Below are 23,413 nucleotides of genomic sequence, written 5' to 3'. Positions count from 1 at the left end.
TTTGAGGACAGGGTCCTGTCTTGCATTTCCCATTGTGCCTAGCTTAGAAGTCAGCACCAGGTAAAGGTCTTTAAAAGAAAGGAAGAAAGGGAAATATGAAGGTAAAAATTCTCTGATTAATATAACAATGAATAACTAAAAAATTAACGAAACTGGGTAAAAGCCAGATGTGGCAGTTATCTGTTGTTTTCACTCTTTATTTTACAAGTATGTCCCAGGGATCATTCGTTCTTCCTGGTCTTAGGATCCAGTGTGGTCTATAAGTCATTACAGGAATGGTAGTGGTGGTCATCACGCTGACGGGCAGCGGGAAAAGGAACAGTCTTCCCTCTGAGGCTGCCAGGTCAAGTCAGCAAGAGGCCAGAAGAGGGGTCCCACTCCCTACCTCCCTGAGGCCCCATCACACCCTCATCCCAGAGAGCTGGGGGTTGGGGAGGCTGGGGTAGTTAACCAAGGACCTCCCCCCTAAAAGAGAAAGGAAATGAAAATGCTAACCCGCAAGACACTGGCCTCACTCCTCCATCAGATGCCCTCAGCATTCCTGTTTTTTCCCTCCCCTCTCTGGGCTTAAGGATCCAAACCCCAAACTCCAAAAGGAGAAGCTAGCTGTACCGAGAGTGTATTTTAAGCAATCTTATACATCATTTCACACACAAAAAATGTTCATGCCTCTATTGTACAGCACTTATCAAGCTAGAGTCCAATGTATCTATTAAGATGTATCTATGCCAGTAGACCATAAACTCCTCAAGGGCAAGAACTTTTGATCCCTCTTTTTGATGGCAATTCTCAGTAAATGTTAATGAATGGATTTTCTCCCTTTTTGGATAAGAAGATGAAACAGTGTTTCAATTCAAAAACTATCAACTGAGTGTTTACTACACATATGCTGGGCATATAAGTTCTAATCACTGTTTTCCAGAAATTCATTAGCCTAATGAGGGAGTCAGTTTGTCAACCAATAATTATAATAAGATCTGGCAAGTGTGGTGGGGATGTTATATATAAAGGGCTACAGTAAAATATGAAATATAATACCTTGTTTATATGTTGAGGGCAACATCTGTCATATCATTTAGCATCTTCTTATTAGGAACCATAGGAGAAATTCTGCATGCAGCCAACAACTGATTCACTTTCAATTCTAAATGCTTTGAAATTTGAAATCGAGCCCGTTTCCCTTTTTGCTTTTGCTACCAGGAAGCAAACAGTCAAATCTATAGCCAGCCTCTACAGGATCTAGACTGAACAAGGTCCTAAGACTAGTTTGATCCAAAGTGTCAAGAAGCTATTTCCTTACCAGCAAAAGGCTTGGGAAGGCCACAATGAGAAAGGATCTTGTGCGTGCAATTTTATATACTAACGCTCCCTTGCACTTTATTTTTCTACCTTAATTTTCTTTTCTAATTTCCTCATTTCTTTAGTAAATCTCTTCGTTTTGCTTGTACCTTCTGGTAAGCTGCTTGAATTCCTCTTTGAAATGAGATGAGCAATAAATAAATAAATAAATAAGATACATAACAGATTCTATTGATAAATAGAAGAGAATTTCATTCCTGAGTATATAATCATCTCCAAGAAACAGAACATTCATATGGCCATAAGGAAAATGACAGGGAGAAAATATAAACATGGGGGAAGGGCTTATAATAGATATTGAGCTAGGGCAGTACAATTAAAGGTGAATTTATTTTCTTTTATAATGTATTTTATTTATTAAGGTCTGCCTGGGATTATACTGTTTTCTAAACAATACATTTAAACATAAGATACCTTGAAGTCTTTTTTTTTCCCTTCTAGCCCCTGAGGTGATATGAAGATAACAAGCCCTGTACCGTCACCATCCAGGCCCATCCCCGGGACTCCATCTCCACCCAGGTCCTTGGCAGGCAGCTGTCCCCTCCTCTAAGCTGAGAATACCCACTCATCAAAAACAGGAGCTGCTCAATGTGCCATTCTGAAAAGACTGGCTCTGCAACTGGGCAGATGAGACTTTCTGGTCTCACCAAGGAAGCTTCCATTCAGTCGCATGCGGAGGTGTGACAAAAGGACAGCAGGACCAGGAAGGGCATGCAAGAACAAGACACTGTGCCTGGCTTTAAGTTCCCGAGTCCTAGGCTTCTGAGAAGGAACTAGAAAAGATGACATATATATAAAATATATATAAAACAGAGGGGCAGTCAAGCTTTAGCCCACCTACGAAAGTTAGTCATGCACACTGCCTGAAAGAAATCAGGTAGATTCTAAAAAAGCAAATAGGCAGGGGCCTAACAAAAATCAGGAAACAGGCCCAGGGAGAATTTTGGACTTATCTCCTTTTATTTATGTCTTACAGCCAACCACAGCCAAGAGATAATGAAGTTCATGTACCTGAGAAACAGGACCAGAAGTGGGCAGAGCCAAATGATTTGTTATTTGGACAACTGAGTAGGATTCCACGGGATTTTTCTGGAAAGAATCACAAGCTGAAGGGCTGTCACTCAATGGGAATGAATATTTTGGTAGAAAAATCTACATTTAGTAAAACTTCCTGAGTCAAACCTGTCCCAACAGATCCTCTCATAAGCTGTGTAATTTTCGGGAAGTTCATGCAACTCTCTTTCAGTTTCCTCATCTTAAAAACTGAGGCAATGATAGTAGCTCCACATGTGCTCTATGCATTAACTATTATTACCTGCGCACAGAAGAATTTCCTGCTCCAAAGGGAAAAAGGGGCATCACTTCCGCTGACGTTTTCCGTTCAGCTTCATGCTAAGATGACCCACCACCACTCTTCTCCCAGCCTGGGGCCCACGGCACTCTTCCCTTCAAATCACTTGGATAGGGTAAACATGAGTATAAAGTAACAGCTTAACCATCTACACTGCCTGCCTCCCTTCCTCGGCTGACAGCCAGGACAGACAGACTGTGCGTCTGTGTGTTCCAAGAGTCGGAGAAGCCTCCAGGGCTGGCCTGTCCCAGTAACTGGATTGAACAAGCTCCTAGACCAGTTTGATCCAAAGAGACAAGCAGCTATTTCCTTACCAGCAGAACGGCTGGGCCTGGCTGAGCCAGCCACAGTGAGAAAGCCATCACCGGAGTCTCATAAACCTTAAGGAGACAGTAGGTCTAATGGCACAAGGCCTCAAAGAGCATTAAGTTAACCCAGTGTCTTCTACCAGCAGGGGGAAAGAGGGAGAAAGAAGGGAGCTGTGCAAGGGGAGGGTATGAATGTGAAAGATGAAGCTAACCATGAAAATTTAATTTGTTAAAATAATGACTAGAAAATGACAGATAATGCACAAATTGTCTACATGCATTTACTGAATACATAATAAATGTGTGTGTGAATATACAGAACTACATATGCATACCCTGATAAAAATTAATTCCAGCTTCTCAAAAGCATCCTTGTTTGTCTCCCTGCTGGCGAGAACCCTGGCGCACAGAGGTAAATTTCACACTTCCTCTCAGCAGTCCCTCCACGCGGACCCTGTAGCTTAAGCCGCCCAGGTGAGCAAATGTCACAGATGCCTCTTCGGCGGGTGGTAAATTCCAGCCATCCCAGGGAAATGCCAAGTGGTCTCAGGTCACAGGTTGGGCAAATAGTGATTTGGGGGTCTGGGGGATGCCCCATGGAAGGGGAGGAAGGGAACAAAAGAGAGTGAAAGGGGAAGCAGAAAGGAAAGGAAAGCAGAGGCAGGGTTTAGGGAAAAGCAAGAAGGCCAGCTATGTAAGGACTCAAACACAGAACATTTCTCAGGCTGCCTAAGTAAAAATCAGCACCCTTTGAAAGAAAGAAAGCGTTCTGCCATGCGTATCACCCTGCATGTTCAAGAACTTTGGGTCGGAATGACCTTCTCAGATACACTCCTGGCCGTAAGGAACACAGTCCTGTCTTGGGCACAGGGCTTTGGAAGCAAGTCAGCTGCCCATGTTAAAAAGATCATGACCGTGATACCGGCCCCTTACTGGGCTGTAGGTTCCTTGAGGGTAAGGTCCACCACTGGCACATTTGTGTTCCTCAGTGTCTTTCATGCCTTATACAGAGAAGTTTCACAAATATTTGCTACAGCAATGAATGGGCTAAAATAGAATACAACTCTGCAATTTCATCATGCCCTCCAGAAGGTCTAAAATGATATGTCTAACTGGCGTTGAAAAATTAAACCCAACCAGGACAGGAATTCATTTTTAACTTTTTCACTTTTCAACCTGTGGGACATAAGAGTTTTGCCCAACATCTCCAGAAATGATGGTGCTCAAAAATATCTGGTCAAACTTACTTAAAAACAATCAAGCTTCCATGACCCTCACTTATGAAAGCCAACATTCAAGAGGTGACATAAGTCAACATAAGTGAGGAGAAGACATATTCTAGTGGGATCTTGAAAAGACAACCAATCTTCCCATACTTAAGACCAAATGGAAGCCACTAGGGAGATTCTCTCCTTCGTATAAGCCTCTAGGAAGTTAATCTGCAGTTGTAGTTACCAAGATATCCCAGCCTGAAACACCTAAAAAGGGAAGAGTAAACGAGTAGGTAAATGAGTAGGAGGTGGCAGTGTCCAAATCAGGAACAGAGGGAAGCAATTATTTTCATTCTTTATTATCCCCATTGCTGGTATTAGTATTGCTACTCTTATATTTTAGCTGTAACATCTGTAACAGTCAGAAGGAACACGTGAACTCTCAACCTATATAATAACCCTTCCATCCTCTCCCCCAGAGTTACTGGGATGAGAAACTCATCCTGTGAAATTAATAATGGGCCTCATTCTTCAGCTGGTGGATCAGAGACTAGGCTGGTGGAAATTTATAGAGAGAATTAATTCATAGATTTTCGAAGTAATGAGGGAATTCAACCTTCTTGCTCTCCCACATTCATTCAATAGAAAGTTTCTGGAGGGTCTATTAGAGGACCTGGTGGGTGCCCAGGGAGGCTGCAACAGAGCAATGATAAGAAAGCACAAGAATCCATTTAAAAATAATAATCACACATCAAGAACATCTTTCCTAGTGTAACTTTCTAAGAAGAAAAATAAAGTAATATGGCTTAGGCCTGAGCATGATGACAGCCCCTTCCTGCCTTGGCTCCAGCAGGCTAGGTGGGGGAGGGGAGGCAACTATGTGTGTAGGGGTTGGAGGGGGGGCAAACTACCAAAATCGATTCTTTACTTTCAGAAGACTCTCGCAAAAAGAAGGCAGCGTGAGGCCCCTTGAAGCCTTCCTCTGAGATAAGACAAGCCACCATATAAGAAACTAGGTCCGTGGGAAGGCACCCAACCTTCTTCAAGTGTTAAAGAAATCAGACCAAGCTTAAGGAAAACAAATGTCAGCGCTGTTTAAAGTACATCAAGGTTCTTTGGGTTAAAAATCTCCCCAGGGGAAGATGATGTGCTCCCTGTAAGAGCTGAGAGAGGGAAGATGGGAGAGGGCTTCTGCAGTAACTTCAGATTATGTTATTTGATTCATTTCAATACCATGAAGCATCAACTGGACTATTTATTGAATAGAGAGGAAACAACACAGAGGCAACTAAGCAAGGAGCTGCAAATTAAGATGTGTGCCTGTGAGCGCGGGTACCCGCACACGCTCACCCACGTGCTTACACGCTGCCTTCTGAATTTCACTTCCGTATGCAAGACCACCACCGCCAGCGTCTGCACTGCACGGCCACTTTGCATACCGAAAATGCGGCCCAGACCCCGCGCCTGGCTCCCTGGGGACAGACCCCCGCACCCTCGCTGCTCACTGGAGGCTCGGATTGCTGTGGCTGCGAGGGTCCAAGCCCAGACTGAGAGGTGTTTAATAAAGGAAGGATGACTCCCGCGAGACTTTCCCCCTGGGGGGGGTGGGGGTCCTCTCCTATCTCCCTCTCGGGGATTGGAGAGTGAGGGCAGCTAAGGAGAGGAGGTGGCGGGGGGAGGAAGGGATCCTGGGGCGCCCAAGAGGAGGGAATCGGTGAAAACACAACCAAGCCCTTCTCCGGGGACTCTCGGCTTCCCGGGCCGCGCCCGGGCGGCCCGCGCCGGGGGTTCGGGGGCTCGAGGCCGGCTCTGCGCTGGGCGGCGGCTCCCTGCCAGTGCGCGCAGCGCCGCGGGGCGCAGAGGAGGCCCCCCGGGCCCGGCCGGGAACGCGAAGGCGGCGGGCGCTGATACCCCTGCATCAGCATCAGCCCCGTGGTGAGGTCACCAGCTTTCAAGGAGGCTTCGCAGCTCCCCCAGAGCCCCCTCCTCTGAAAGGCTAATTGTGCGCGCCGCTGCAGCAAGACCCAGGCGCCCGTCTACCCAGGCCCAGCTCAGAGCATTACGATCCGGTTTGAAAGGGGCCTCTGCTTAGCACCAGGCCATGTGGCCGGCCACCCCGCTCCTCCAAGGTTTCTTAGCATTTTCTTAAGTTCCCAAAGTTTTATTTCGTAATGCATCCCCTTAAACTCCTTCCCGACGACTCCGATTTCTCTTTCCCACCTGATCTAAGCAAACAGGCTCTCTCATCTCATGCGTTTTCTGGTTGTTTTCTCCTTTCCCCTTTGATTGGTCTCGGGACGAAGCTGCTTTAATTTATTCCTCACACGATCTAGTTACTTCTCCGGCCTTCAGACTCCGTGCCGCGCGCACCCTCACCACCCACCCACGCATTTCCCACGCAAGGGGTTAGGGATTACAAGCACCCTAGTAAGGAGGCCACACAAAGGAAAGCGGTGCATGTGTTGCCCGCGCTTTGTTTTTAAATGTTTATTAATGTAAGCAGGGTGCACGGCCCTAGAGCCTCTGCATGCAAATTCTGTAGAGAGGAATTAACGTCTACACACTCGTATCCACAGAGAGCCTTTCAGAATGGATGTAGGCTGGGCTCGTCATCAGGGTCTCTGAGAGGCTCTCTTTGTTAGGGACAAAAGATAAATGCAAACTTTCAATTCTATTAACAATGGTAATTATAAGGAGGATTCTCTTACAGTGACAAGACTTGGGCTCAAATCACCTAAAGCCCTCAGAAAAATGACTGACTGACAGCTATCTCTCAGCCCTACCAGCACAGGCCACTAGGTAAATGTATTCCTTTGACCTACTAGCAGATTCAACCCTGTCTCAAAGCAGGACAAATAGATGCAACTTTCTTCTCTCACTTACTGAACCACACTTTCTCAAGGGAAGTCAAACATCTTTCTAGATATCCTCACTTTGTTTCCAGAAGCCCCACTGACAGGTAGGTGGGAAACAGACATTATTTTAGTATTTCAGCTGAGGCACACTGAACAAGCAACTGCCCACAATTCTAAGGTGAAAATCAAACCTAAGTTTCCTGACTCCCTGCGCTGCACCATATGAACTTGGCAAAGGTATCCTACACTTCCAAGCCTGCAACCATATATCTTTGTATTTTCCAAAAGCAATTTTCAGTCTAGAATCCAATAGCTACAAATAGATAGGACACAAAAGAAACATAATTTGCATTCAGTCATGGAGTCAACAAGGTGGATTAAACTGGGACTGGCCTCCAGCTGGCCTTGTAAATGTGATACTGAATGCTTCAATTAAAAAAACAAACAAACAAACCACTAATTTTTTTTCCTCCCGGTTTGCCTTCTCCAGCTCAACTTGAATGAGGCAGCTTTAACACCACCATAACCAGTTTTACATGACTGTCTAGAAAAGATATAAGGAGTCAGAAGTTAAATCGGAAGTGCCATAACAATGAAAAAAAGAATCGTGTTTCATAAATGCTTCACCTGCTTTCAGTGCTATGTATCCAGGCCTTGGCGGAGACTATGTTGGGGTTCATGATCCATGAAACGTGGGGTCAGATTAGTGGCTCTTTAGAGTGGCCCATTTCATGGATGTAGAAACCTGAGACCAAGAGGTTAAATGGCATTCTCAAAATAACATAGTAACTTGGAGGCAGGCAGTGTTAGGCTTTCGAACTCTTGATTCAGGGTCCAGCAAACACAGAATTCTCTGTACTTTTTCCATTGTATCCTAGCCGTACAAAAACAAGGTGGCTGCTTCCACCACCCGTTCTATTTTAGGGAACGTTTCAGATTTTGTTATGGATAAGGTATCAAACCATAAAATGAGGAGTTAAGGAAAGAAAAAAAGTAAAAAACAGAAGGTAAAGGGGAACCACCTCATCCTGGCTCCCAGTAGTGGGATATTCCCTGCCAGAAAGCAATGCCTTAGATAAGCTTTATTCTGGAACATGGCTATCCATCAGGAACCAATTTCAATTGTTGCAGGACTACCAGATCAAGTCTGAGTAGGGAACAATCAAGTTTCACACTCTTCCTTAGAGTGTGAAAATTATGCCAAAAAAAGAGCAAAACAAAGATTTATGCCAGGACAACCATTCTACGGCTATGCTCTTCGATACGGAGAGTAGTAGCCCCATGTGGCTATCGGGCACTTGAAGTATGGCTAGTTCAAATGGAAGATGTGCCGTAAATGTAAAATACACAACTGATTTCAAAGCCTTAGTACAAAAGAAATGTAAAATATCTCATTAATAATTCTTATGTTGACCATATGTTGAAATATTTTAGATATATTTGGATTTAAATAAAATGTGTTATTAAAATTAATTTCACCTGTTTCTTTTGACTTTTTTTTTTTTTCCCCGATGGGCTACTAGAAAATTTAAAACATTACATTTAGAATGACATGTGTTCACTGCACAGCACTGTTCTATGGGATTCTCTCCCTAGAAAATCTAGGATTGAAGGAAGGAGGCGCAGGAATGTTGGGGTAACTTCTGCTGAGCTTTGCCCCTGACTTGTTTCCCCTCTCATATTGAAAACCATTTAAAGCATTTAAAAGCAGGGTCAGGAAGCATCTCAGTGAGCCTCTAGAACTCCTGGCCAGAGCTGGTAGAAAACCGAACCTGAATAGACGGGGTCAAACTAATGAGACCAGTGGTCGACAGCCACGTGGTTTCAGAAAAATAACAGTAGTTGCCATATATTGAGCATACTCATGGAACTATGTGTTATATATTATTGTCTTTGTTAGTCCTTCAACAAGCCTACATTGTATTATCTTTACTGTACAAATGAGGAAATTGAACCTCTGTTAAATCAACTTACGTTACACAACAAGTGAGGATTTTAATCCAGATTGGTTTGATTCAGAGACCATGCTCTTTCTAGCATACTAGATTGCTATTGAAAAAAATTGTCTGACCTTTTTGGCAAAGGTCTTCTTCTCCGGGAACCTGACACCCGAAATTCTAGCAGTAGAGATTCATTCCTTTGACTTACTTTTTTTTTTCTTCTCTAAAATGCAGATAGCTCTGAGAGAGGTTTCACATAAATCCTGATCATGCACACTTCAAGTCAAACAAATGTATCAAAATATTTTTTCTGGGCTTCCCTGGTGGCGCAGTGGTTGAGAATCTGCATGCCAATGCAGGGGACACGGGTTCGAGCCCTAGTCTGGGAAGATCCCACATGCCGTGGAGCAGCTAGGTCCGTGAGCCACAATTACTGAGCCTGCGCGTCTGGAGCCTGTGCTCCGCAACAAGAGAGGCCACGATAGTGAGAGGCCCGCACACCGCGATGAAGAGTGGCCCCCACTTGCCACAACTAGAGAAAGCCCTCACACAGAAACGAAGACCCAACACAAGCCATAAATAAATAAACAAATAAATAAAAATTAAAAAAAAAAATTTGTTTAAAAATATTTTTTCTTAGAGTAGGTATAAATCAAAGAAGAAAAAAAATACAGTACACCCTTACACATGGAGGAGAAGAAAGATCAGTGATTGAAGAAAAAGGCTGAAAAATAATGCTGAGAGCGGCGAAGACCAAATTTAGTGTTATTTACAATAAAACTTAAGAATACACCTACTACAGCTACTCTGGAAAACAGTTTGGCAGTTCCTCAAAATGCTAAGCATAGAGTTACCATATGATCTAACATTCCACTCCTAGGTATATATCCAGAGAAATAAAAACATGTCCACAGAAAACTGTTATGCAAATGTTCAGAGCAGCAACAACATATGAAAACAACCTAAATGTCCATCAACTGATTAACGGATAAACAAAATGTGGTATATCCATACAATAGAGTATTATTTGGCTATAAAAAGGAATGAAGTATCAGTATACGCTACAGCACAGTGAAACTTAAACACATTATGCTAAGTGAAAGAAGCTAGTAATAAACCATATATTATATGATTCCATTGATGTGAAATGTCCAGAATAGGTAAATTCATACAGACAGAGATCAGTGATTAGTAGGGGCTATGCAAAAGGAGAAATACAAACTGACCAGCAATGAGTACAGGGTTGTTTGTGGGAGGTGATAAAAATATTCTAAATTCAGGTTGTGGTGATGGTTGCACAGTTTTGTGAATACACTAAAACCACTGAACTGTATACTTTAAATGGGTGAATTTCATGGTATATCAAATATATCTCAAGAAAGCTGTTAAAAAAAGAAAAAAAAAATCTACTAGTATCAAGGTTGTTATTATGACTGATATAACATTTTCCCTAAAGGAACAACATATGAAGAAGACAGGAAGAGGTCAGGTTGCCCTAAACTCACTTTATGTTACTCTTCCTGCTTTGGAACTTTGAGTTGAATGGATGGGCCTATGTGTTTTCAAAGGGAAAATATTTTTAACTATGATTACATAATATCTCCAGTTGCTGATGCTAAGAAAACACCATCACTAAAAATGCCATTCTAGCTTTTCAGGTGGTTGTTGTCCGGTTTGTAGATAATTAAAAACCTCTGTCTTTGCTCTTACCCATTCTTTTTTTCCCCTCTTCTTCCAACCTCGACCAGCCTTTTGGCCAGATATAACTCATTCTCACTTTAAGAGAATGGCAAGAGAAACATAAGAAAACAAATCTTAAATTCAGCACTATTTTTCCTTTTTCAGCATAGAATCACAGAGTCTTGGAATTGGCTTGGTCTTTTGGGACCATCTGGTGCAAGCCTCTCTTTTTCATATAAGAAAACAGGGCCAGAAATAATAAAAGCTAACAGTTATGGACTGTTTACTCTATGCCAGGCACTGTAATTTACATGTATTACCTCATTTAATCCTCACAACAGCCCTCTAAAATAGGTACCATTATTACCTTTATTTTACAGGTGAAAAAATGAGGCACAGAGAAGTTTAGTAAATTTAATTAGGTCACACAGCTGAAAAATAGGAGATCGGGATACAAACCCAGGTGGTCCAGCTTCAGACACCAAATCTTTAACCACTACTGTTATAGTTTCTCCTAAAAGTATTTAAGCTATCTGCCTGTCATCTTATAACTACTTAGTGGTAGGTCCAGAACTAGTACAGGTATGAGGGACCCACCCCAGTTTCCATTTACTGACAGAATGACAATGGGAGATATAGTTGAAACCATGACCTAAACCATAAAGGATGAATTTTTCCACCCATTGCAATCTTGATTTCCACCAATAATTGAGAGATTGAAACAGAGCCGTCAGAGGTAAGAAGACCTTCCGGGAAGTCACTACTGACCTTATTCTGCCATGAAGGGAGATAGGTTTTATAATCCTATGACAGTCTATACCCACACTTTTTTTTTTTTTTTTTTAATTCTGGAAATCACTCTGCCAAGTTCTGAGAAGTGATATCACTAAGATGTAGATGAGGCAAAAGATTCAACCAGAGAACTCTCCTTATGAGACATACTGACTACCTCACTACTTAATTATATATTTGTAGAAAAAGTTAACACAATGACAAACTATGAAATGGAATAGAATAGGAGTCTTGATATAATTTACTATAGAAAATACAGCATCTCTTATCTATATCACTCAGGGAGCTTAAAGCACTTTGCAAACAACTCATTAATTCTCTGCTGATTTTATTTATCAGTTACTACATTCCTTAACCCTCACCACACCATCTCAGGTAAGGGGCAGGAGTGGAGCCAGAATTATTATATTCCTCTAACCCAGGCTAAAATGGCCATGCAAATGTACAGGGTGCTCCCAGGGGCATATGAAAATGAGTAAGAGCTGTCTTTGGGAGCTGCACCTAGGACACTGCCTCAACCATGTGACATTTTGGGCAAATTTTTTAATGAAAAGAAAAGGTAAAAAGTATGCTTAGAATCACTACACCAAGTTCCAACCATAACAGCATCCATCTAACAAAGGTTTGAAACCAAAGTTAACCAATGCTAAGTTTTCCTAAGGCATGCATGTCAACTACGCCTCAAGAGAAGCCAGGGTTATGCTTTAAATTAAAATTAAAATGCTTTCTTCTTTAAATATGTTCGATACCTGGGTTTGGGATTGGTTGCTTGCTTGGGGGTAAATTCTGTAATTTTGCCAACAACAAGCAAAAGTTTATGGACGTCAGCAGAACGGAGAAGCACGTGAAGAGAGGCATGTGAGAGAGGCTTGGCACCAGCAGTGAGCTAGATGCACCAGCAGGCAATGCCCGCCTCCACCCAGACTGCAGCCTGCCACCCACCTGGGGACCCACACCCTCGCTCCTTCCAGCTCGCAACACCCCACAGGGCCTAAGTCACAAGTTTCCCCTGCGTTTCCCCACTCATAAATCCTCTTCCAGCTTCCTCAGTTTCACTTAAATCTTTTTCATTCCCAATCCTCACAGACATCCTATTGTTAGAAGAAATGACACCAAATTTCCAAAGACCTCACTCTGGTAGGTCTGATCAAGCTGTTCTTTGCATCCTCCGCTCCACCTCTCAGGTGCCAGAATTGGTCCAAATCCACTTCTAAAAGTGGATGACACAAAATCGACTGAAGAGAAGGGGCGCTTCTCATCATAAGCTCAAATTGTGTCTGCCACGGAGCCGTATTATTGTAGGTCTATCACTTCTAACCAGATTATAATAAATAGTACAGGGTCTAATCACCTGACTTCTGCCTAGCACATCGCTGTACCTGAAACAGAGGTTCAAGTAAAACTGAATCAAGTAACTCCCCTTCATTTGCTCCCCTTCTCTCTCTCTGTCCCTGCCACAAAAAAAAAAAAAAAAAAAAAAAAAAAAAAAGACCAAATACTTGAATTCCCTCATCAGCAAGAAAAAGTTTTTGCATTTGCCTGCTAGAGATGAACTTCTATGAAAAGTCACTCCTGCCACGTCAACCCCAAAAGGAATCTGATCAGAGGCAGCTCTAAATTGTCTAAAGTTATTCCACTCCACTCCTGTTCTCTGTTCAAGGCCGAATCCCATCAGAATTATTTCCCTGAAATATATAGCTTCCTTCCATGGTGTCCCCTCCACCTACATATACAAACACACACACACATACACATGTACACACGTGTGTGCACACACACACACAAATTATTCTCTAATGCTATAAAAAGACGAGGATTAGGAATCCCATAATGTAATTGGTATACTAAAAAGAAGTGGCAGGCGAAAATAATAAGGGAGGGTGAAAAAAGGTGAAATACAGTAGTAGACTTCAGGAAAAAAATACTACAGTCTGTGATGGGGGTGTTAATTGAACCCAGAGAAAAAAGAAAAGAGAGAGAACAAAGGCGCGTTAAGAAAGCAAAAAATAATTTTTTTAACCTCCTTCAGTGATTTGATAACTTCACTGTAGATAATACGCAGAGGAAAATTGGCTGAAAAGTGCCATATATAGCTATTATGTTCTAAAATTAAAAACTATTCACAACAATTACAGCTATTCGTTACTATCTATAAATAGTCTTCTTATAAATGTCACCCAATATTTTCTGTGTCTTTTCCTCATTTTTAAACCTGCATGATTTTTGACACAGAAATTTTTAAAAATCAAGAAACATTTAAAAATATAGTTAAGGTCTTTTTAAGAAATGCAGTATGTTTGAATTTTTCTTCTCCTTCTCTTCCATCCCATCAACCCCACTACCACTACCTCTACACATATGCAAAACCCAGCCTATTGCTAATATGTCAGAAGACAGGGAATGGTTCTTAAGAAACAAAAGAAAATGAGATATTAAATGGTCCAAAACTCTCTATGAAATCTCTATGTTCCCAGAAGGAACAAGCAGATAAAAGCCACTTCTGAAATACACTTGCTGGAGGTCTTGACAGGGCTTTCTTGCTATTGAGATCCACTGCCTGAGAATTCTGCAGGCATTCCTTGTTCTTAGCGTTTATTAAAAAAAGCAAAAAGGTATCAAAATAAAAACTTACCTACATTCTCAACAAGAAGACACTAAGGTTCTTTTTTTTTTTTTTTCCTGAATATCCCCACAGTAATTTCTGACTAAATACCTATCAATCAACTGTAATCTAGACGGTGCTGCCTACTTTGGGTGTTATGCGTGTGTGTTTCTTTAAAGTTCCAAAAGGTTGGTAAGACAATCTGAGCTAGTTTCCCTACTAATTTCTGAGTTTTCCAATGAAAGTCCTTCACAAAATCAAAAAAGCAAAAGCAGCCAAGGAATGCAATCACCACGCTTCCTCTCAGGGTCCTGCCTTCCTTGTAAAGACCTAGGTAAGCCCCCTGAGTGAGCTCCGTGTGAGAATACAAACAAACAAACAGAGCCCACCCTAAATCAAGTAACGTCCACAATGCTTGAGATGGAAGCTCAAAAATACTCATTCAATGTGAGGGGCTTGAAAGTAACAATAGGAAAAGTCCCAAAACAATGAAGGAATGTATGTGAACTGATTATCCAAGTGATTTTTTCACTAGCTCTGTATCAAGAGGGGAAAAAAAAAAAGAGCTCCTACAACTTTACAGACACTATGTGTCTCAGACACGTCAACCGTATGTAAGATCTGCAGGCTCGTAGAAAGAGGGTGAGGCCGATCTTGAGTAAGTAATCGTGCTTTAGAATCAGAGTCCTTTTCAACACACCGCAGTTGTCTCCTACCTACAACACCGAACACTCAACATTCCAGGAGAGGTTTCTTCCTTCCCCTTAATCCTTCCAATACACAAGTTGAGGAATAAGAAGGAGAAAGGCCTTTCTTTCTTTCTCTTTTTTCTCTTTTTCTTTTATTTTTTTTACTTTCACCCATGGGTGCCCTCTTAATCCAAAACTCTGTGTGTGTGTGTGTGTGTGTGTTTATTTCCCTCTTAACACGGGGCCAATGATCCTTATCATTTTCAATTTACAGTACTCAATAAACTATTTTTTAAATATATTGAGAGACAACATACAAAACCGTGATTTAGATTTTTTAAAATCTCCAAATGTTAATGTCATTCAATAACAGAAAATCTTAAAAACAAAATACATAATCCAACAATTATACCTTTAGAGTATTATTTTGACCTTCCTATCACCATAGTTTAGGCAATATTCATGTAAGGAGCAAACTCTTGAACCCACACCAGAACCAGATCTCTATTCACACCCACCCACTTTGATCTACTGCCTCAGTAGGTTTTAATTAGAAGACTAGAATTAAACACTTTGGCCACAATATACATTTAAGTGCCCTGATGGGTTTCCTTTCAATAAAAGTCTGATAAAGTGTCTTTAAAATAGAGTCTCTTTGGCCTGGATTATCAAATATGCCTTTATAGCTTGACTCTACATTTTATGAAGCAAAATCAGCAGGAACGCATACCTGATTAGTAACAAATTTCAACAAACCAAATATTCCAAGTAAATAAGCAACAGAGAAAAAAGAAAATGAGAAGGAAGAAAAAAATGAAAGAAGAGAAAGAAATATATACACACTTAGGTTTTCTGATCCGGGCTAATAGGAAAAAAAAAAACAAACAAAAACTAGAAAGTGTGACAAACTGAAAAAGCCCTTTTGATATTTGTATGCACAATCCATACATTTCTTAAAAGGTGTCTCACAGCTAAAATAATGCAATTCACAGCTTTGCAATAAGGTTAGGCTTTGGCAAGGCAACCTGGAAGACTTAAAGATCTAAACATCACTGCTCAGGTGCTTTGTCTGGGATATCATGCACAACACAAATAACATTCAACAAAGGAGCTGCTTACTAATTTTCCATACATTTCAAGACCCGAGTAATTACATATTTGATCAATGGTCACATCTTGAAACTATTTCTTTTTTAAAAGAGAAACAGAGAGGACTCAAAAAGAAAGCCACCCTGTGTGCCCTCACTCCCCCCCCTTCCTTTTTTTATGTGTAACTATCAATGTATATCAGCCGGGCATGCAATCATATTTATTGTCACTTTCATTCATGTCATGCCCTTGCTTATATGGTTTAGATATGAATTATTGACTGTTACACTCCTTGTTGTAAAAAATAAATAAATAAATAGGATGTCAGGTACTTTGCACTGCTCTACAGCGAGCGAGCAAGTCAGAGGCCAGCAGAAGCTCCCGCTTTATATAACCACCCCTCGTTCCTCATCTTTATGCCCTGGTTTCAGATTGCCTTCTCAACTCTTTTCTTTTTACAAGGGAGAGACTCACCCACCTTGGAAAATTAAGGATTAAAATAAACAAACAAGAGGATGTTGCTAAATGTCCTTCCCAGAGCATCTGTTGTTTAAGAACACCTCTGATTGATGACTGCTATTTTTTAATTGTTGCTTTAAATTTTAAATGCCCTCCTGGGATGTGTTATAAGTGTGTTAGTCCATGATATGAGGTCTAGAAAGTAGAAAAACAACAGAATGAGTGAGCTTGTGGCATTCTATTCTCCTAAACCCAGTGATCCTCCCAGCTATAAAATCACAGGGCACTCAAATACCGATAACCTGATGTTGTGTGATGCTTTCCACAAAGATATTTGACAACACTCTGTCAAGAATCTCTAGTTTGCTGCTTCGTGTAATTACAAGAAAAAAAGAAAAGGAAACTTTAAACACTTAAGCACCCCGGTGCCCAACTCCAAAAAAATTAAGTGTTTTAAAGATGGACCAAAATATATTCCTTCAGGAAACGGACTTTTACTTTCATATTTTTCCCCCAAAGGCACATCATTCTATAAATTTCCCTTCATAACCTCTATCTCAGCCTCAATTTCAAAGAGGCCGGGAAGAGAGTTAAGGCAAATAAACCAGTAATGCCTGGTAATAACTGTCAAAGAAACTTGGTGCTTTCTTTTACAGGAAGCAGGGCTACTAGGACTTCCTATTGGAATATGCGATCAATCTTGAGAGTACTTCTATTCTGAAATTTTAATATTTAAATAATGGGTTCCTGATTGCCAGTTAAGTGGTCAATTGGCCAAAGAAAATGCTTAAATGTTGGAATCTCATTCCTACCTGTTTTTTCTTTGATTTCACACAACACATTAAACAAGGCAGGCTTCATTCTGTGGCAGTTTAAAGCATGTTTTCTGCAAGAAAGAAACAACAGAATAGCTTAGGTGGACTCTAAGAGATCAAGCTGCTCATAATGCACAGGGGGAAGAAAATTTGAACATTTAGCCAAAATTATAGACCAAGCATAACACTGCGGCATGCTTCAATTGCTTTATGACTTAATATACAGAGTCCCGCCATAGAAAAAGAAATAATGTTAATTAGCAGGGAGAGAGTAGGGATTTAACTACAGAACAGAACTAATCTCAATTACGCCCATTTAGGAAGAGTTTTGGGCTTGTTTGTTTGTTTGTTTTTTAAATAAGTAGTTTAATCCAAGTGGAAGTCTTAAACCAATAATCCTATCCAGGGCAATGAGTACACACGGCAGAGTCAAATGCATGGGTTAACAGTTTTGTATAATCTACGCAATCACCACAGCCTAGGAGCTGTCTGCTTCTCGGTCCGTGTGTGTTTTCAAATTTAATTCATCCATGTGTTCGAATTCATTCCGCAGATGCCCCTGTATTCTCATAAACACAAGATGCTTGAAAGGTCTTCTGAGTAGAACTGTCAATTTATAAAATTTCAGTCCCCAAGTTAAAGAGTATGGAAATGCATTGCCAGGGGGCAAACATACCCACATGGGGAATAAATTCATTTCTCTGTGTTCACATTATGTCGCTTGTGCACACACTGCTTATTTGCAGGTGTTGAAATTCAATTATTTACAATTAGGACCTTGCACCCATTGGGGAAAAAATAAATACAATTCTGCCTTTTAGATTAGTGATTTACCTGTTTCTTCTGTGTGTTTGTATTCAGAATGCACTTGAAGACCAAAACAATACCTTTCCCTTTATTTTACTCTGGAAGCACTTAGCAGAAGGATATTGTTTTGGAAACAAAATACTGATCATATCAGCTATTAGTTAAGGGAATTCTGTTGACTAACTAAAATGAATGTGTAAAGATAAATGGGAACCTCTGGCACTCAAGACACATGCAGTTCTTTTTAAATCCCTTTCAAAGTTAAAAAATAGACACATCCTCATGAACAGAAACCATGAACCATGCTCTATATACTGTACATCAGAGGAGTCATAAACTCAAAATTCAAAAGTATCAAAATAAACATACACATTGTGTCTAAAATAGGAATGGTTCCCTATGTAAATAATAAATGTACATGATGAAGATCTGACTAGGGAAAGGAAACACCCGATTAAAGTATTTGCTCAGTTACATTGTTTAACCAAAAAGAAAAGCTTACTGGCGATTTAGTTCTCTTGCAGGATGAGAAAAAAAGGTGAAAAAAAACTTCAATGTATCAAAGACTTCTTTCTGGGCCTTTTAAAAGAGTTTTCATTAATTGTATTCTTATATAAAGGCCCAAATGCAAAAACAAATAACAACAAAAAATTCCACACGGCTTTGCAGAAATATTGCATTGCCACAGCACATCAATGGGGTTATAGAGAGAGAACAGAAAATGTCACTATCCCAAAATTGTGTCTGATCTCTCAACATCTAGGCCATTAAAAGGAGGAACCCGCCAAGCCACGGCTGTCCTCAGTTGTACAAAAAGGAGTGGGACTAAATATCAGAAAAGTGGTGAGTTTCCAGCCTTACCGGCCCCTTCAGCTGCACAAACTTGTTATTAAAGCAGTTTATTGGTATGTCTGAGTTTATTTTTCTGGAACAATGTAATGGAGAAATCTGTTCCAATTCAAAAAGAGACTGCCAGTGGGAAATCTTCCTCTTACTCTACCTATTAGCTTTTCTCTGGATAATAAAATTCAAAAAGGGCACAGATTAATTTTTGAAAACTTTCCCCTATTTAAAAAAAATTTAGCATAGTTCCAGTCTTTGAAACTTCCCAAGTTTTCAAGCACCCATAAGCCTCAGGACTTTTGAGTTTACATGTTGCATGTGCTTACAGCTAAAATAAGAGTGTAATTCATAACATCCATGTTTTTAACTGCTCCTTCCCATTTTCTAGACTCAAATTCCTATTTCCCTTAGACAAAAATACATATAATGATGTCTTCTCCATATAACTAAGTCTTGTGAGGTACAGGAATTGTGTATATATGATTAAAAAACCCAACTGCTTCTGAGATTTAACAAAGCTGGGTAATTGTAAAGACATATGTGGTCATTAGATTTTTTAAATTCTTCCTTTCGAGATCGGCCTTGGGCAAGCAGTTGGTGGGTTGCTATTTAGTTTATGTTTTATTTTGAAAAGAGAATTCACTGTAAAATCCTAGAGTGGAGAATTATATACCTGGTAGTGGATTAAGTTGAGAAGCTACACAGCTTCTTTATTACGCTTCCTTAATGAAGATCTTCCTATCCTATAGGATTGAAATACATAAAATACACACTTGCCTTCATTTCTATTTTAGTAGCATCTAAGTGGTCCTGAAAGAAGCATGGGAAAAAGAGCATGCTTGATTTCCCCCCCCCCACCCCTTTTTAAAGGACCATACATTCTGTACCACGGAAGGTTAGTAAACCCACTCAAAATAAGAGACAATAAAGTTACACTACATATCTGAGCCTCTTAAACCTACCAAATATGTTTGAAAGCAAAAGTATCTCTTTCTTTCTTTACATCAGCTTTTCTTGAAACAGAATTAAATAAATGCAAAATATTTTCTGGATAGCTGACAACTACTGACAAAGAATTACCTTGCTTTTTTTTTTTTTTTTTTAATAGGGAGATAAAGGGGAAAAGATAAATATTAATTTTGGAGTAGTCCAGAAAGAAAATCCAAAGTCTCTAATTCAGGGAAGGGGTCAACTAAATTTGCAAATAATGTGTTCATGGGACATTTTATTTTGTAATGTTACGGAGTCCTTCAACAAGAAGTCATGTAATGCTGTTCAAAACTTGACAATTCTGCTCTCTCTGATACTTTTTTAAAGCAGTAAAAAGTGCCGAGGGCCGCTTTTGGATCAGTTGGCAATATTTTCGGCGTGCCTGAGTGTTTGTCTGGATATATATGAAGACCTCTATATTCACACACACTCACACACACTATATATATATATATATGAAAATATACATATACACAGCCATATCACGGCATGGGAGATTACACTTTCGATAACAACGCTCCTTCAAATTTTACTCCTCCGCCATATAGTTGCTCGTCAAAATGGGCAAAGAAATAACATTTAAAAAGAAAGCGCTGTGGTGATTCGGTTCCCATTGTTTCCCCCAGCGAGAGGGAGAAAAACAAAAAACCCCAAGAAAGGAAAAGAAAAGCCACCATCTCACCTGGCCTGCGCCTCATCCAAACTCTGGTCTGTGATGGTCATAATTTGCTGTAAAATGTCTCCAATGTCCTGCTTCCTCCCGCCCTCCCCCTCGGTCCCTCCGGCCCCATCCTGCAAGTGCTGGGACAGGCCGGGGTGTCCGGCCATCCCGACCCCAGCATGGGAATGCATCAGCCTGGGCTGCTCGTCCATCTCCAAAGGCAACGGCAGCCCCCGGCTCTTCCTCTTCTGCTCCTCGGCTCGGCTCCTGGGAAGCACCAAGGCTTTTTATCCTTCAAGCTGTCTTCAAATCCTTTTCAGGATAAACAGGGAAGGGGGGAAAAAAGAAGACCAAAAGAAAAAAAAAAAAATCTCTTTGCCTCTTTAGAGGATGGTGGGAGGATGGGGAGTGGGGAGGGGGAGGGGGGCGTGAAGGGGTTGCGGGGTGAGGGTGGGGATAAGGGCTGGTGGGGAAGGGTGTTGACTCCAAAAAGCAAGAAAAATAAACCACCTTCCCACTTGACGAAAAGAAATCAGAGCTGGCTTTTGGTTTTTCAGTCCGGTATCCTTTGCAAGGCAGAAATGGGCTCCCGGCGCTTATATCTGTGGCTTAATCCTTTTGCAAATATGCATTGATCGGGAGAAAGGAGAGGAAGGCAGGGGGATTGCAATGCAAACTTTCCCCCCCACCCCCCGCTGCCCCCCACCCCCACTCCGGGCCAGAGTGATCTCAAAGGGGGTGGGCTGTTGCAAAAGCCAGATCTCCCCCAGCCGCGGCGGCAAGGCAGAGCACAGGCTCTCTCTCTCCTCCACCGTGTCTCTGCAAACTCCAGCAGCCCCGTCAGCCTCCTGCTTTTGTTTAGCTCAGGCTCAGGACTCCAGAAACATATACAGAAAAACCACAGCCTGAGAGGAGGAGGAGGAGGAGGAGAAGGAGGAGGAGGACGAGAAGGAGGAGAGGGGAGGGGGCAGAGGAAAGGGAGGAGGGGGCGGGGAAGCCGGGAGGCGGGGAAGGGAAGGAGGGAGGAGGGCACCCGGAGCCCCGCCCCCTTCCCTGATTGGCCATCGGAGAAAAGACGGGCCCCTCCTCCCGCTGCTTTCCTCCCTGCGCCTCCTCCTCGGCCTCCTTCGGCTCCTCCTCGCCCGGCGCCCTGTCAATCAGAGTTCAGAGGTGGGCCGGGAAGGAAGCCGAGCTACTACCAAGTCTCCAGTCCTTAAAGGTGCAATGATACCGAAGCGCCAGCTCGGTTAGCCAGTTCCCACTTTTCCTGCCTGTCTCACTTGGGTTCTGTCCTTGAGAAAAATGTGGCTCCACTTAAAAGCAAACGTATAAAATTAACACGAAAGAACAAGGACGGTGTGTGTCGCCCCCTCAACCCGGGTTTTTCTTTTGCTGTAACGTTGCCATTTAAAACTTGATCCTTTTAAATCGTTAGAGCTCAGGGAAACTGTTGAGAGCGAAAGTTTGTCAGCACTAAGTTGTTATGAAACAGTCGAGCTGTTAATATAATTAATAATGATCTCTAATAAATGGCATATGTAAAAAATAGATTTTAAAAAATAATCACAATAGAGCTAAAAGTAATACTGAACTGTGACATTTTGGTTGCATGGAAACTAAATTATGGATTATGAAACTAAATAATGCTGAAAAAAAATTAATAAATAAGTTCACCAAATGAAACTAATTCAACATCTCTCTCTCTTCCCCCTGGGGAAAATTAGTTATTTGGCTTATGTACTTAATAAAGAAATGCATTATCACAGTCTGGTTCTAGTTTTTAATATAGTCTAATAAGCATTATTAATTGGAATAAGAAGCAAACTGACATTTATTGAATGCCTACTATGCACCAAGTAATTTACATGAGTTATTTTATTTAATCCCCAAGACATCTCTGTGAATTATGGATTATTAGTTCCATTTTACAGAGAGGGAACTTCGAAAGGTTAAATAACTTGTCCAAGGTCCCATGTGTGAATAGTGTAAAAATTAGTTATGTGCCCATCTTGTCTGAAAAGAGACTCAAGATGCTTAAAAGGATACATATTCAAACAAATTGACTCAAATTGAAAATGAGTAGGAAAGAATGAAAAAAATAATAATTAAATAAAATCAGGGGATGGGACTTCCCTGGCGGTCCAGTGGTTAAGACTTCATCTTCCAATGCAGGGGTTCAATCCCTGGTCGGGGAGCTAAGATCCCACATGCCTTGCGGCCAAAAAACCAAAATATAAAACAGAAGCAATATTGTAACAAATTCAATAAAGACTCTAAAAATGGTCCACATTTATAAAATTAATTAATTAATTAAAATAAAATCAGGGGGAAAACCTAATAAGAAACTCTTAGCTGAAGTTCAATACTATCGCTCCAGGTAGACCATCAATTTGCTTCTCATCATTCCATCAGGCACATGAGAGAGGAACTCTGACTGGGTACACAGTCACAGTGGCCACAAGATAAAAGAGCAGATGAATTATTTTGGAAAAGCCAAGAACAGTATTTTGGAATATAAAATATTCTACTGTGCAGATAGCCCTCTTCCTGGATGGCAGTATAGCCAAAAGAAATGCATTGAACTGCTGCAAACATAAGTGTACCCGATCTGCAAAATGGAAGGTAGCCTCACCAAATGCTTTGAGATCCTCAGATAAAATGTTATTCTTTTTCTCAATCCAACCTCCTTCCCAATCATTACAAAAAATAAGCAGGCAGAGCCTAGAGCAGAGACTCTTAACCCAGGGTCCATAAATGAGCTTCAGGAATTCTATGAACCCTTGAAAATGATATACAAAATTTGGTAGTATGTACTACTTTACATTATTCTTAGAACAGGGTCCATTATGTTTATCAGAGTCTCAAGAGATTTCAAGACCCCAAAAGGTAACAACTACTAGACTTGGATTATCAAGTAAAGTGAATGGTACAATTCTACCCTGCCTGGGTCTGGGAAAACCAG

General features: G+C 41.1%; 1 protein-coding gene across 2 annotated transcripts in view; it reads right to left on the bottom strand.

Annotated features, from left to right (window-relative positions):
• The window catches only part of PBX1 (PBX homeobox 1), a 283,806-nt gene extending 262,470 nt beyond the window's left edge, over positions 1-21,336 (bottom strand). The window contains exons 1-3 of one of the 2 annotated variants that reach the window (XM_036860006.1): positions 20,962-21,336; positions 20,473-20,763; positions 17,148-17,221 (exon numbers count right to left, since the gene is read on the bottom strand). In XM_036860006.1, the coding sequence (XP_036715901.1) occupies positions 17,148-17,221; positions 20,473-20,663 (265 nt within the window). In that variant the 5' untranslated portion in view covers positions 20,664-20,763; positions 20,962-21,336. Of the gene's footprint in view, positions 1-17,147; positions 17,222-20,472; positions 20,860-20,961 lie in introns of those variants that run through there. The other variant, XM_036860014.1, reaches the window with a different exon arrangement.
• Between the last annotated feature and the right edge of the window lie 2,077 nt (positions 21,337-23,413).

Source organism: Balaenoptera musculus, chromosome 1 (genome assembly GCF_009873245.2).
Source record: "Balaenoptera musculus isolate JJ_BM4_2016_0621 chromosome 1, mBalMus1.pri.v3, whole genome shotgun sequence".
Classification (NCBI taxonomy): Eukaryota; Metazoa; Chordata; class Mammalia; order Artiodactyla; family Balaenopteridae; genus Balaenoptera; species Balaenoptera musculus.
Note: the sequence above shows the minus strand (reverse complement) of the source record. Positions and strands in the feature narration are given on the sequence as shown.